Source organism: Aptenodytes patagonicus, chromosome 3 (assembly GCF_965638725.1).
Source record: "Aptenodytes patagonicus chromosome 3, bAptPat1.pri.cur, whole genome shotgun sequence".
NCBI lineage: Eukaryota > Metazoa > Chordata > Aves > Sphenisciformes > Spheniscidae > Aptenodytes > Aptenodytes patagonicus.
Window position 1 is genome coordinate 55,409,108 of NC_134951.1, and position 13,276 is coordinate 55,422,383.

The 13,276-nt window shown below is 42.5% G+C and overlaps 1 protein-coding gene across 2 annotated transcripts in view; it reads right to left on the minus strand.

The window, feature by feature from the left end:
• LAMA4 (laminin subunit alpha 4) overlaps positions 1 to 11,946 on the minus strand; it is a 110,380-nt gene extending 98,434 nt beyond the window's left edge. Inside the window, exon 1 of one of the 2 annotated variants that reach the window (XM_076333444.1) lies at positions 11,355 to 11,946. In XM_076333444.1, coding sequence (XP_076189559.1) covers positions 11,355 to 11,555 — 201 coding nt within the window. In that variant the 5' untranslated portion in view covers positions 11,556 to 11,946. Of the gene's footprint in view, positions 1 to 3,212; positions 3,378 to 11,354 lie in introns of those variants that run through there. The other variant, XM_076333445.1, reaches the window with a different exon arrangement.
• Between the last annotated feature and the right edge of the window lie 1,330 nt (positions 11,947 to 13,276).

The window sequence follows — 13,276 nt, forward strand, 5'->3', positions numbered from 1 at the left end:
TCAATTCATAAGAGGAAGGAAATATGAATATGGAAAAATTATTTGATATAGAAGTTGTTTTTGTTAAAATATCTTTCAGGGCATTTGTTTTTGTTAGATACAATGATTAAAACATTTTCCTCTTCTTGAAAAAACAAATGAAGAGCTAGAGCTCTTACTGAAGGTACAAATAACATCAGTTCTGCTGATAGCTTCCCCTTTTAACCTGCCCTGTTCATCTCTCTTTGTTTGCTGCATGCATCTTCCTAGACCAGGTCTTGACTATGGAAGCGGTTGCTGTGAGTTCTTCCATCCACTGAGTTAAACTATAACTAATTTTAAAATTAAAATGCCCTGGTGGTGCCCTTTCCAAGAGCTGTCATACTTCACTTTAGCTTAAGTTATTATTTGAAGAAATAAATGGATTTCAAATTCCCAGGCCTTGAGTAATACCAAATTCAAGACTGTCTTTGTAGTTGAAGCTATAAATCCCTATGAAGCGACATTTCAGAGGGGTCTTTGTCTTTCCCTGCAGAATGAGGCTCTCAGAAGTTAGTAACTGACCTGTTGGCCAGACATGCTCTACCATCAAAGTCATCGTAAACAGAGATGGACAGAAGTCCTGCTCTACACCGTGAGGTACTCCACAACATGCAGACAAAAGCAGACATCTGCTCTGCAATTTTATTTCTTCTCCATTGATTTTTGCTAAATTTATCTGAGCTTTGAAGCCTCACAAACCTAGAGAATTAAAAACAAACAAGCTTGCTCACCAGCTTCCCCTTAAGCCTCCAAGCTCTATTTATAATTTCTATAAGCCTTCATTACCTCTGGTCTACAGTATCAAATTCTTCTGAACTAGAAAGGTCACATTCTAACTATTATTACTGGAGAAATTAATTCAGTATGTGACATCATAGCTAGACAGTTAATTACCCCATTTAATATGACACTACAGCTGTTAGAGAACTGTCTGCATGCAAAAAAGCCACTGTACAGTGTTTACCATTTCAAGGGCAGAAACCTCATGCAAATTAGTAATTTGCAATTTCAAATTTATTTTTAAAATTGTAAACATTTCTGAGAGGAACACATTTTTTAGCTTAGTCTCCAAATCAATATTCATGATAGTTTTATAATAAGCACCCTGGTGTAGTACATTAAATTCCTGTATTGTTCTCTTAAATTTCTGACATTGTTAACTGTGAAATATTTGTTGCTTCCAGTGCTCCACTGATGTTGTAAATTAGGAATTAACCAGAAATTGGTGAAGAGTTTCGGGCACAATGCTGGTAATCTTTTTGTATCCACTTATCTTGACAGGTACCTCAGTTCTAATTGTATTTCATGAGATTACAAACTAAAGCAATTATGCGAATTACACAGTAACAAGCTTTCTGTTATTTTATTTAGCTTGCAAATGTAAAAGCAAATTCTTTCTTGCTGAAATAGTCATTCAGTGAAACCCCCCAATATTGTTGCATATTCTTATTTTTTAAAATAAATTCTAAGATGAGATAGGGTCAATGAAAATTAAAGCCTCAGTGGGTACATTTGCCATAGATCTGCACAAGCTAATATAATAATGGGGTTTTCTAGGTAAGTAAGTGATATGAAATGCTCATTAAAGCTGCAGTGGTGTGTTTTTGTGAAGCTCAGTAATTTGAATCTTCAAACATAAAAAAAATAAATAAAGCAGTGACACTGGTTTTCAATCTGTAATCTTTTACAGTAAATGAACTGTTCAATGGGTGATGAAACACATGAAGCCTTATTTTCTGTTACTAGTGTCCTTTCTGTCATCCCCTGTGCGAGGATCTCAATATTGTCCCTTTTTGTCTGCGTCCCCAGTGATGCCCCCACCTGAGAGCAGAGGGCTATGGCTGGTCCGGAGCTACGCACGCAGTGTCTGGCCAGTCTGCAGCTGCTGATATATATCTATATATCTATATATAGATATATAAAGAATATATCTAATGACTGAATTTCATCCATTTTTCCAACTGTTGCTATGTTAAGCAACAACATAACACTATAAGATCTCCATCATTTATATATACAGAGGGGTTGAGCTCTCCTCAGAACCTACCGAAAAAATTGTGGTTGCCTTAAGGGAGACGGGACAAAGGCCCTAACTTAATAACAGCCTGATTTGAAAACTTCACTTGCTGACTTATCCCTGGCAATTAGGAATATTTATGTATCACCTGAGGAGTTATCAACTCATCAGCTTCCAAAACAGAAGTTTATTTTTGATGATAATAAAGAACGGATTATGATGCTGATGGAAACCCTCTTCCCGAAGTTTTAGACAAAGAGCTTAGAGATTGCTAAAACTAAAACTAGCAAGACTGAAACTAGTTGCTCCAATGCTAGGTAAAATCTCGCTGGCAGGGGAGATATAGAACAAAAGTTACCTCTGTTTCTCCCTGTTGCGTAGTAGAGCTAGCAGTTGGAGAGAGAGTGAATATGGCTAATTGCAGATGGGTAATCCCCAAACCAATAAGCAAAGCAGAGCATGGGCAACAGGGAAAATGACAAGGAACCCCCTCTCCAGCCCACTGTCACTCTATATTCTTGTTCCCTGAGCGGGCTTGTGCATGCCTCCCTTGTAATAGTGACAGAGTAACGGTGACTCCCGCAAAAACAAGCAATAGCTGAAAGCCAGATGGCTTTATGCAGAGCAACAATATTATCTATTACCTTGACTAAGTAATTGGATTTAATTTAAAAAAAATTTCCTGTGTTGAGAATGTTTCCAGACTGTTACCCCTTCCCCAGTCCAAGTGGAAAACAAAATGCCATTCAGCAACAGAGATGGGGTTGGATCCAACATAAACATTTCTCAGCTAGGCATTCTCCATAGAAGTGCATAGTAATTTTTTCCATATACAGTGGGAAAGACAAAGCCTCTGCTTAAAAGGCATTCCTCTCCAACAAGGGGGAGGGCTAAAATGTTTTAGCTGTCTGCAAGCTGGCTAAGGATTAGAGATTAATACCAGCCTCTGCTGGAATGTACTTATTACTATAGCCACCAAGTAAAAAACTTACTCTTATGGATGCTCACTGTTGGAAATAGAAAATCTGCAGCTGGAAAGGTAGCTATTTGATTTTCCTCTTTCAGACAAAATGCCAAATTTATTCAAAGAGAACAATTTACAGGAAAAAGGATAAATAATTCTGCGTTGTTTCCTCATTAACCACCCTCCACCCAGTCCCCACAAAACACTCACATGAAATGTGCGTTCTGAGTCATACTTTCTCCTCTTGAGTTCCCCAGATAAGTGAGACATAATCAGTTGACAAACTACAGCACTCCCTGAGAGATTTCCAGATAGAGACAAAAATTTTCAAGGGATAAAAAAAAAAAGTGGCCTTTAAAGCAGGTACGACTGTGCTCGTGGGACACTGTTAAAACTGAGAGGGTAAATCTGAAGCTTCCTTTGATTTCCCTTTTGCAGCAATTTCCCCCACCCCAGATTTCTAGTATTTCCTGGCTTGATTTTCCAGATCTCTGAAATGTTGGAATCGCAGTAGGGACATATAGTGGTCTGCTTGACCAATAGCCAAGGCATCAATTTAAAAGCCTGTTAGCATGAAACACAAGCTACAGTGTGAAAAACTTAAAAGATCAAGAGAAAGAGCTTTCATCCATCTCTCCCTCCCAGGGGTGGCCCAACTGTGGACAAAACAGGCAGCTGCTGGTGATGGCTGATGGGAAGGTGCCATGTTTCTGGGCTGTTCTCCCAGAACGGTTTCCCCCTTGATGGTGCCAGTGCTTTGCAAATGTGAGGGAAGGAAGGGAGACAGCTTGGCATGTTTAAATGTGTGCTACAAGCCTTACATCCAGCATGGAGGTGGGCAGAGGCTGTGCTCTGGAAGGAGAGAGGAAAGGCCAGGGCTTGGGAGAAGGGATAACCTGTCCCAATCTCTCACTGCCTCTCGGTCCATGGCTTGTTTCATCACTGGCATGGTCTGATAATGAAGAAATTAGTTTCTTGTCGGCTCAAAAAGGGGAAAGAATAGATGCATCAAGAGAAAAAAAACCCAATCTCTTTCCTCATCCCTCACAAAAATCTCTCACCCCAAACCTCGTTTCCAGCTGATTAAAAAGTGATTAGCTGGTGCCTTAGAGACTCTGTTTAGCCTCTGCAGACAATCCTCACCATTGACGGGAAGTAGGGAGCCACAGAAAACCACAAACCTGCAAAAAGCTGAGTACGACACACAAATCCCCTCTGACCTTACACCATGTCTAGACCTTCAACACCTGCCCACCTCCCTCCTGAATGGATCTGTGCCAGGTACTGGTGCTCCGGAGGCCTTACCAACCTTCAATGGGCCAGGCTGTGTTAGCTTTTCTGGGGCATCTTGGTATGTAGGATTTTAATAGCTGGGCTAGGGAGGGCCCTGCCAGCTCTTATATTTATTTATTTTTTCTTTTTTGGTTGCTGGAGCAGATTTTCTCTGGACAAACACTTTCTTCCACGCAGTGCTTTTGAAGAAGGGTCCCTGGAGCCAGGAGTGGGGAGCACAGCACTGGGGAGTCATGAACGGCAGGCTCTCTGTGGGTCTCCACGGGCTATCATCCAGGCTCAGAGGTAGGAAACCGCAGTGGGAAACCCTAGGACATATTGGCCTTGCATTACCCTTGGCAGAAAAGAAGTCTGCTCATCTCTTGCCGCTCAGAAGGCCTTTCGTACAACAGTAACAGGATGCATTGTAGGGTGGTAACAGGGTACAATGCAGCCCAGAAATGATCCGGTTTAGTTGCTGGTTCTGTGTGCTTTTTCTTCCACCTGACGCCAATAGTGAAAGGTTGAACGAATTAATTTTTTTCATTTTTGTTGGGAAGACAGTCAAACAATGATTCAGAGCCTTACAGTTTTAGCTAAAATGGCTATTTTTACAGATCATATTGGAAGTTGTTCATGCAGGTAGAGTTTTTTTATTCAGTAATAATTAAATTATGTTTCAAATTAACATTCAAGTGTGCCGGTTCTTCCCATGCTCCCTGGCTTCCATATATCATGACTTAAAAAAATAACATTTTAGGTTTTCTTACAGTCTTGTAAACTTGGAATAGTAATTTCTAAAATATTTTTCACAACCCCTTATTATTCTTTGGTTCGTATTAGGTATCTTAGTAACTCTTGAATGCTGGGGTTTTAGCACTGTTTCTTGCTGGTTTGTCTTAAAAGAAAAAAAGGAGTTCTAGTATTTCTGAAGTATTTATTTTAAGAAAATAACCACGTAAAGAATTGCACAATACAGCTAAACAGGAACGACAAAGCCAGATCGCATTTACTGCATTTTAGTCAATCTCTGTTTGCATTGCCAAATACACACTGTATGTATCCTGACTGATAGTTAGGAAAATCTATTTGAGATCATTTAACAACAAAGAACTAGATTTCAGAAACTGTGGAGCTCTAACAGCTTTGTATACAGTACTATTCAGCAACTGTTGAATCTTGCATTAGGATGCGTAACCCAAACATCCCCAGCTCATGGTGGTGTCTGAAAATGAACTGGGATCAGATCCAAATGATCAAGAGGACCAATTAAAATATAAAAACCAAGGGTGTCTATATTTTGATGTTTGAAATCTAAGTCCAGAAGCAAATTGTAAATTATCGGTGGCTGGTTATATATTACTCAGAAACTAGACCTATTTTCCACAGCTCTTGAACACTAGGAGCTGTAATTGTTATCAGTTTAAATCAGGACAAGTTCTCCTTCAGAAATCAATTCTTTTATTGTTTCTCATGCCCCCTGGAAAAACTGGACTTTTAATTCCTTCCTTGCTTCCCATGTCATGAATAAGAGTGGGCATGAAATGCCTTTTATTGGTTTTCACAGCCCTGAATAAGCTTTGGGGCACTTTGCTGGTACTTGCCCAAAACTTTGTGGGAACTCGTTGCAGTGGAGTTTAAATTGCATTGTTCTGGTGGGTGCTTTATGTACCTTCTTGAAATGGAGAACATTTCCCACTATCCATCTGCTCTGTCCCGTGCTTCCATTTGCTTCAGCTTCCTATGATTTAAAAGGTTTGGGGTCTGGCGGCTCTACTCCAAGCAGCTGATTTTCATTAAAGCTTTGATGAGAAACTTAAGCTGGAATCACAAACATCTGCAGTAAAACTTCCTCCCCACTAATAGACATTTCTCAGAACATAACCTTGTTGTACCAGAAAAAAACAGCAGCTAGAAATCCAAATTGCCCATTATGGGAGTTAACCTAACATAACCTCAAGGGTCTGAAATGAATTAATTTAAAGATCTGCTTTTTTAAAGGTAGATGCAGTTCCCATTAGCTTAAAAGAATATAAAGGTTTCTATTAAGCTAAAACCCTTTTTGGCTCACACCTCAGGATTAGGTCTTCTGCTGCTTCTTTTAGTGCTAGTTTGTTTTCAATAGATTAATGCCACAAGTAAGGATCAAATTGTGGTTTCTCTAGTTCGCAAGACTTACTGTTCCAACCTTTATGCGGGAAGGCAATTTGGTGACAGTTTGAGTCTTGGTTAACAAGTGACTGGGACTTCTGATTGCTCTCTTTTATATATTTTATGTGAGCCGTTTTAGAGAGGTGAGTTTGTCACAGGTCCCATGCTAATTGTTGCTTATTGCTTTAGAGAACCAGACAGAACGCACCTCAAATACCGTTTCTTGCTTTTGAAAATTTAGATCAGCAGCTGCTGGCAGAAGTCAGGTGGGAAAAAATGATTGTCAAACATGTCATTTTAACACGCAAGCTCCATCAGATAACTTCTGCCTCTTACGGTCTCTTATAGTAAATGGCTATTTTTGCCTTGACTATGATAATCGTTTCCTTTAAAGGACTTCTTTTGCCTCTCCGCCTTTCCCCTGAGCCAAAACCACTGATGCTGGAAACAGTTTTCCTCTTCCATCTGTCCAACAATATCATGCCTTCCTTCACTCTGGGAATTGGCTTCCTGCCCTGTCCCAACCACTTCATTTTTTTTTTTACCCTTAAGGCTTTTGATTATCTCATTCTTGCTCTAATTTTTTTCCTCTCCTTTGCCTTCTTCCTGCTTTAGTTTGCTTCCTTTCCCACTATTTGCTTCACTTCTTCTTTCCATAAAGGACATTCAAAATCTTCTTTTCTTGCTTGGCAAGTGTCTCCACAAAATGTTTGTCTTCCCTTTCTTCCACTAATCCTTCCCACACTCATCTCCTATATTGGGCTCTCTTCGCTATTTTCTTGACCTCACGTAGTCATTTACGTCAGAATGAAATGAATCTTCTTCTAGATATCACCTTACATTCATTTTGCATTAAAGTGAGTGACTGCACAATGTGACTCACGGGGAATCATTTGCCATATTCTCTAGTGTTTGACGTCCTGTACCATTGTTCATGCTCACCTTAGACCTGTACTCTTCCACCGTTTGCAAGGAACTTTCTTCCTACTGGGGAACAAAATCTACATCTATATAATTAAAATCAGTAGAATTTATAAACACAAATGTTGACAGTGGCAGGCTTCAGACCCAAATGGTAATGTATGACCTGCTTCTTATTTTAAAGGCATGTGTTTGACAGTGGGATATAACTGTTCTCAGAAGTTACTTCTGGTTTTCAGTTTTGGCTCTGTGCCTCACCAAAACTGTAAGTGTCTCACCACCCCCTTTCCTTCTGCCGTGTCCAAGCTAACACGTGGAACCCCAAACCAGAGATTTCTGATGTTTGCCACTTGCTTGTTTGCTTTCATTTGATATCTGGCTGTCAGTTTTAAATCCTTTGCTTCCATCTCTGATTAATCTTCCTTGTAAAATATTTTAATCTATCCTTATTTGGAAAAATCAATCTCTGATTTAATGCCACCAACTGCAGTTGGGTTATACTGATGAACTGGATCAGGTGGTTTGTGTGCATTCTCTTTCTGTTTCTAACTGTCTCCCCATACGCATCAAGATTCGGCACCGTAACATCTCCCCCGCGTCCCCTTATTGTCTTTGTGAGCCAAGGAACTTAATCATCCTAAATAGCACACAAGCAACTCAGTACTTGAGAGTGCTTTTCATATTGATCTGCCTCTTGATAGACAATCCAACACAACCGGATAAAGTCTCCAGTGCTTAATTACCTTTGAATTATCATTTTCATCAGTTTATAAGCATTCTTCTTGAAACAGAGGCAGAGAGCTAGATACGTTATTCCATGACGGTCACTACCAGTACTCATTATGCAGGTAACATGACATTTCATTGGGTGGAATCTAGTCCAGTTAATTTAAACATCTACATTTTGTGCCCCAGCCTTTAGCTGATTAATAAAGCTGTCCTGAAGTGAGTACCCAACAGAGTCCTTACAGAGGAAGAGGCTCCTTTGAGGGCCTCCAGGGAAGACAGCTAGGAATTAGAGGTTTAAAAAACCTGGTGTCTCCATTACTGTATGGGGAATTTGGGTTTATACTGGAAGACAGTGCCTGATTTGGATTGAAAAAGTTTAGGCACAGTTTATGTGCCTAATTTAGGGGTACTGGATCACATATTGATTAACAACCAGGGTACCAAGCTACTAGATGTCCACCTCAAACCCACGGTCTGCTCTGTGAGTGGGTACAGCATATTAGCATAGCATTGAAAATGTACTTAGTTCTCTTGTCTCTGCCATCAAGAGGCTTTCATTTAAATCCAAGGCACGGAAAAGCTCCACATTAACATTAATTCTGAATTTTTAAACCACTTCTCCCAGTTCCTCTGAGTTTAGGGTTGCCAAACATGGGAAAGGAAGAGGAGTGGAAAACTGAGAAATATTCACTAATATGTATTTACATTAATTGGGGTCTCCTGTTCTTCTATAGGTTCATAATATCAAACTCTTACAAAGATTCAAGAGCATCCCACCAGTTATAGCTTGGAAACTCCCAGCAGCACTGTTTCAGACCTTGCAAATTTCTGAAGGTGATGTGTAGAGCAGAATCATGTGTGGGGCAAATGCTGACTAGCACCTGCCCCACACGCTGAAACATTGTGATTTCTGTCTGCCCTGATCTGTGCTCTGGCTTTACAGCAGCGTATTTCACGTCGCGGTTGACTGGCACCACAGTCCACCATGAAGCACCATCCACGGCTCTGTAACTCTGACTTGTAAATCTGCCCCCTTTGTATAATTTGGCACGATTCAACATGACTAACGGCCTCTGTCTGCTCAGGAGAGCTATAGGCCTGAGTCAATATTTAGATGAAGGAGCTGAATCAAACCGCGCTGTGTAAGGGAGTTTACTCTGTGGTTCACTGTGAGCTGTGGGTTAAGAACTCGGGCTTCGAAAGAGGCTAATTCAAACCTGCTGGGATAAACCCTGTTCCCGGGGCCAAGGGAGGGGAGGTGGGCTGTGGGAGGGGGAAGCTGTCTGAGGACCAAAGGAAATGTTCCTTCCTTGGCTGAGAGACTACCAGACCATCACTCTCTGGCCCCTACATCAACCTCAGGGCTTAGAGCCGGTCCCCCAGCTCCTGTTACCAACTACGTACGTGGATCAATGGGTAAGCAGGTTCTCACTGTTACAGAGCCATCAACCCTATCCCAAAAGAGCATCCTACTGGGCCTCCTTGGAAATTGCCATGGAGGTGGGCCCTGAAATGCAATAGTAAGGTGAATCTGCAGCTAGCAAAGGGGCCTGAAATCCTGTGTCCTTCGTCATGAAACCATAACATCCTGCAGCCAAGGGCCTTGGCGCGATGATAACAGGCAGCATCATTCATTCATAACATGGGATCCAGAGTCTAAATGCTGCCATTGCAGGGGCTGAAGTAAACTGCCAGAGCAAACACCAGTTAGTGAGTCTATTAGATCGGACTGTACAAAGGAAACTTTAGGGAGGATTGAAATGGGTGAAGAAGACTAAAGTGTCATTCCTCTGCAGTGTCCAATACATCTCACAACACTTTCCCAAGGTAAAGTCTAATATATTAAAGTGAAGCAATGTGAACTGTGTCTTTGGGAAAACCATACTACACAATCATATTGAGAAAGGCTAATAATCACTTATGCCCATTATCCTGTGAAAAGCAGCTACAAAACCCACCCAGCTTTTAAATCAGGCATTTCATTGAGGGACTTTCCATGTTGTAAGCAACAGGTGGCAATGCAGCTTCCTGGGGCTGATCCCAAGCCAGAGGAGAAGAGCTGTACATCCCACGTCATGGAGCCCGTCCAAGCCCGGGACGGCTCCCGAGAGCCCCTGTGCTGGGCAGAGCAGGGTTTAGGCTCCAGTTTTCTCACACAGGTCATGTTTCGTGCCGAGTCCATGGCAGGGTGGGCAGGCGTTTCCCGAGGCTGCCCAGCTGCTTGGAGCCGCTGCAGCGGGGGGACGAGCTCTGCCCAGCCCCATGGTAACCCCAGCTGTCTGAAGAGCTTGTGCACTTATTTCCATGGCTGTTAGTTCTGGCAATTGGAGTGTAGGGGGAAAATTAACCGTGTGATATCAGAGATTGCGATCTTGATATTGTCACAGTGACACGGCTGTGCTAATCTCACCTCATTTTTGGATGTTATGCTAGAAGAACTACTCTTTCCCTTCCCATGACCTTATGTAACTCAATTTGCCTCCTACTTTGCATCTCCCACGCATGAGACATTACTGTCCCCCCTTCCCAGTGTATGCTGGAGTAATTTTTTTTTTTCTCAAGCTGTATTTTTGAGTAGTCCATTCCCAACGCAGCCTTGCTAGAATGAGGAGCATCAACCAATCCCAAAACACAGGGGCTGCAGGAAAATTTTCCACCATCAAATTGCTTCTCAGATCTCTCTAATTTTATTTGTCACTAATCCCAACCTCATACTTTTTGGAAGTCTTAAAACCTCTGCAGGTGTTTTCTCTGCAGGCAGTTTCCTATATGCGTTTGATTTATTATCGCCGCTCTCACCGCAAAAAGGAACTTCAGATTTTGGAGGCAGATGGCATTCAGAGACAAAAGCACAAACTTCTACAGTACAGTGTTTGCCATCAAAAGACAGACTCTTTCTGGAAGTTTAAGTGAATTACAATTCCAGGAACTACAACAAGGCAAGCAGAAAAGTGTTGTGACAATTAACCCTTGTAAAATAGCTCTGTTTGGACAGGCCTGTTTAGTTATGTTGGCAGGAAAGTCAGAGACGTGCTAAGCCAGCCTCACTGCAGAGTACAGCAGCTGTCTGCTCACAGCAGGCAGGGAATGTGTACATTTTGAAGTCTGAGCTGTATCTCTCCAGTCCCGAAATGCAACGTCTCAGACCCCCTGCAAAAAATCTCTGGTATTGCTTTAAGTATCAAATGATTAAGCTAACGTTAACCAGATGGGAGCTTCAAGACAGACAGATGAAAGCAGAAAAGCGCAGACACTAGAGAGAGAAGGGAGTTACTGTACCTCAGCAAAAGGCACCCAACTTCCAGTAGCTACTGCCTGCTGCTGCCCTCTGATAACAGTGGCTTCTTGCACGCTGACCGCTGAGCTACCTTCAATGTCAAACTGAAAAACGCCTCCCTCACTCGAGGCTGTGCTGGAGGAGAAGCATCTCAAAAAGAATAATATAGGAGAAACGAGGGGCCAGGCGGAGATCAAAGCCATTTCCTCCCCTTACATCCAGCAGTGGTCTTCTAGCGTCTCAGTAATTGTTTACCCTCTTCTGCAATCAGCCCCCCTTGGCTTAGTGGTGCCTCAGTTATTTTAACTTTCTTTCAGCGTTCAGTTTCCAGATGTGGCACTTCAAGGCAGTCTAACCAGGTCCTTATTTAAAAGAGGGGAAAAAAAAAAGAAAAAAAAAAGAAGGGAAGAAAAGCGCTTTTGCTGCCTCCCTCGTTCACTCTCTGTGCCTGTGGCTCCTCTTTTTCCCCAGAGGCTCCAGCTCAATAACATACAGATGGGCAGTGCTTAAGCAGAGAGTGTCAAACAGAGATTGTATTCCAGGAAAGCACCGCTGGCTCCCCAGCCACCTTATCTCCCCCTGTCAGGATACAGACTGACGCTCTGCTCGGTGCTCTGGCTTCCTTCACATGTTCACATCATTCCCTTTTTTACCTTTCGTGTTGAGACCCTCCCACTCAAACTTTGCTGTTCAGAAAGTGAGGTCACCCTTTCCTCCCCCCCCACGCCACCCCCCCACAACTCCATCCGACGGCTCCACGCAAAGCATTCACTCTCGTGACTGTTTATTTTTTAACATCTCCAGTTTATTCAGTGGAAGGCAGAAAGGTGCCATATTTATTAAAAAATCCGCTAGACCAACCTTTTATTTTGGCATGGGGGAGGGGAGGCTGTGGGCGGGAGGAGGAGGAGGAGGAGGGAGACAGCCTGGCTGTGCCATGGGCTAATAGGGCTAAGTGGTTTCTCTAACATGCTTCATTCAGATCCTTTCCCTCAAGCCCACCTCTCGGCTTCTTGTCGGCTCGTGAAAAAGAATATCGTTCACTGCGATTTTGGAAAATGACTTCATTCCTCAGACTCATGAACTTTTATTTACAAAGAGCATCTTGTATTCCTTTTTCAAGAGATGCTTTGTGAGGCCGTGGTAACAAGGCTTGCAGTGTGTGTATGAAAGCGAGCTGAATATATTGCCCACAGCTGACTTAATTTTATGACTACAATCTCAAAAAGACAACGCAGTAACCCTTGCTAGGTTTTGGGACAAAGTCAGGGTATAATTATACTAATGTGCACCATTCCAGCCAAGGGGTCAGCACCCCATCCCTCAGCTGTCCTGTGTGCAGGGTTTTGTAGCACCACTGGCCTGTCAGGCTTCATTCTTAAATCTTAACAGAAATTGGCTTATCTGGCTTCATTCTGGAAGCAGATTCCTTCCTTCTCCCTCCGTCCCCCCTTTCCTATCTGATTGAAGATATTATGAACCAAGGAAGCAGTCGATAGAGAATTAAGGATAAAATAAAGTGCTTTGGCTGTCTGTTAACTTCCACACACCTGTAGCACCTGCACAGCTTTGGGCCCATAAATGCTGTACAGATGGCATATAGGGACTATAAAGAAGTTAACCACCAAGAAACTCTGCCTGATTCAGAAATGGTGTAGCTGAGCAGGCAAGGCCACTCAGCCTTGTGGGACAAAGTATTACACCGGCAGAGAAGAAAAAGCTGTGTGACCCAAGGCTGTGAGGTTCAGGACCAAGGTTTGCAGGAGGAAATAAAAGATGGCAATGGTGGTTGCAGGTAGTTCTGTCCTGTGAGCAATGGAAACATCTCGCTGTCATCTGGACCTGATATGGTGGCAAGCATGCTGCCACCCAGGAGCCTGAGGGTGAGACATTATTGAGGGCTGCCAGGACTTTTGCATCCCTC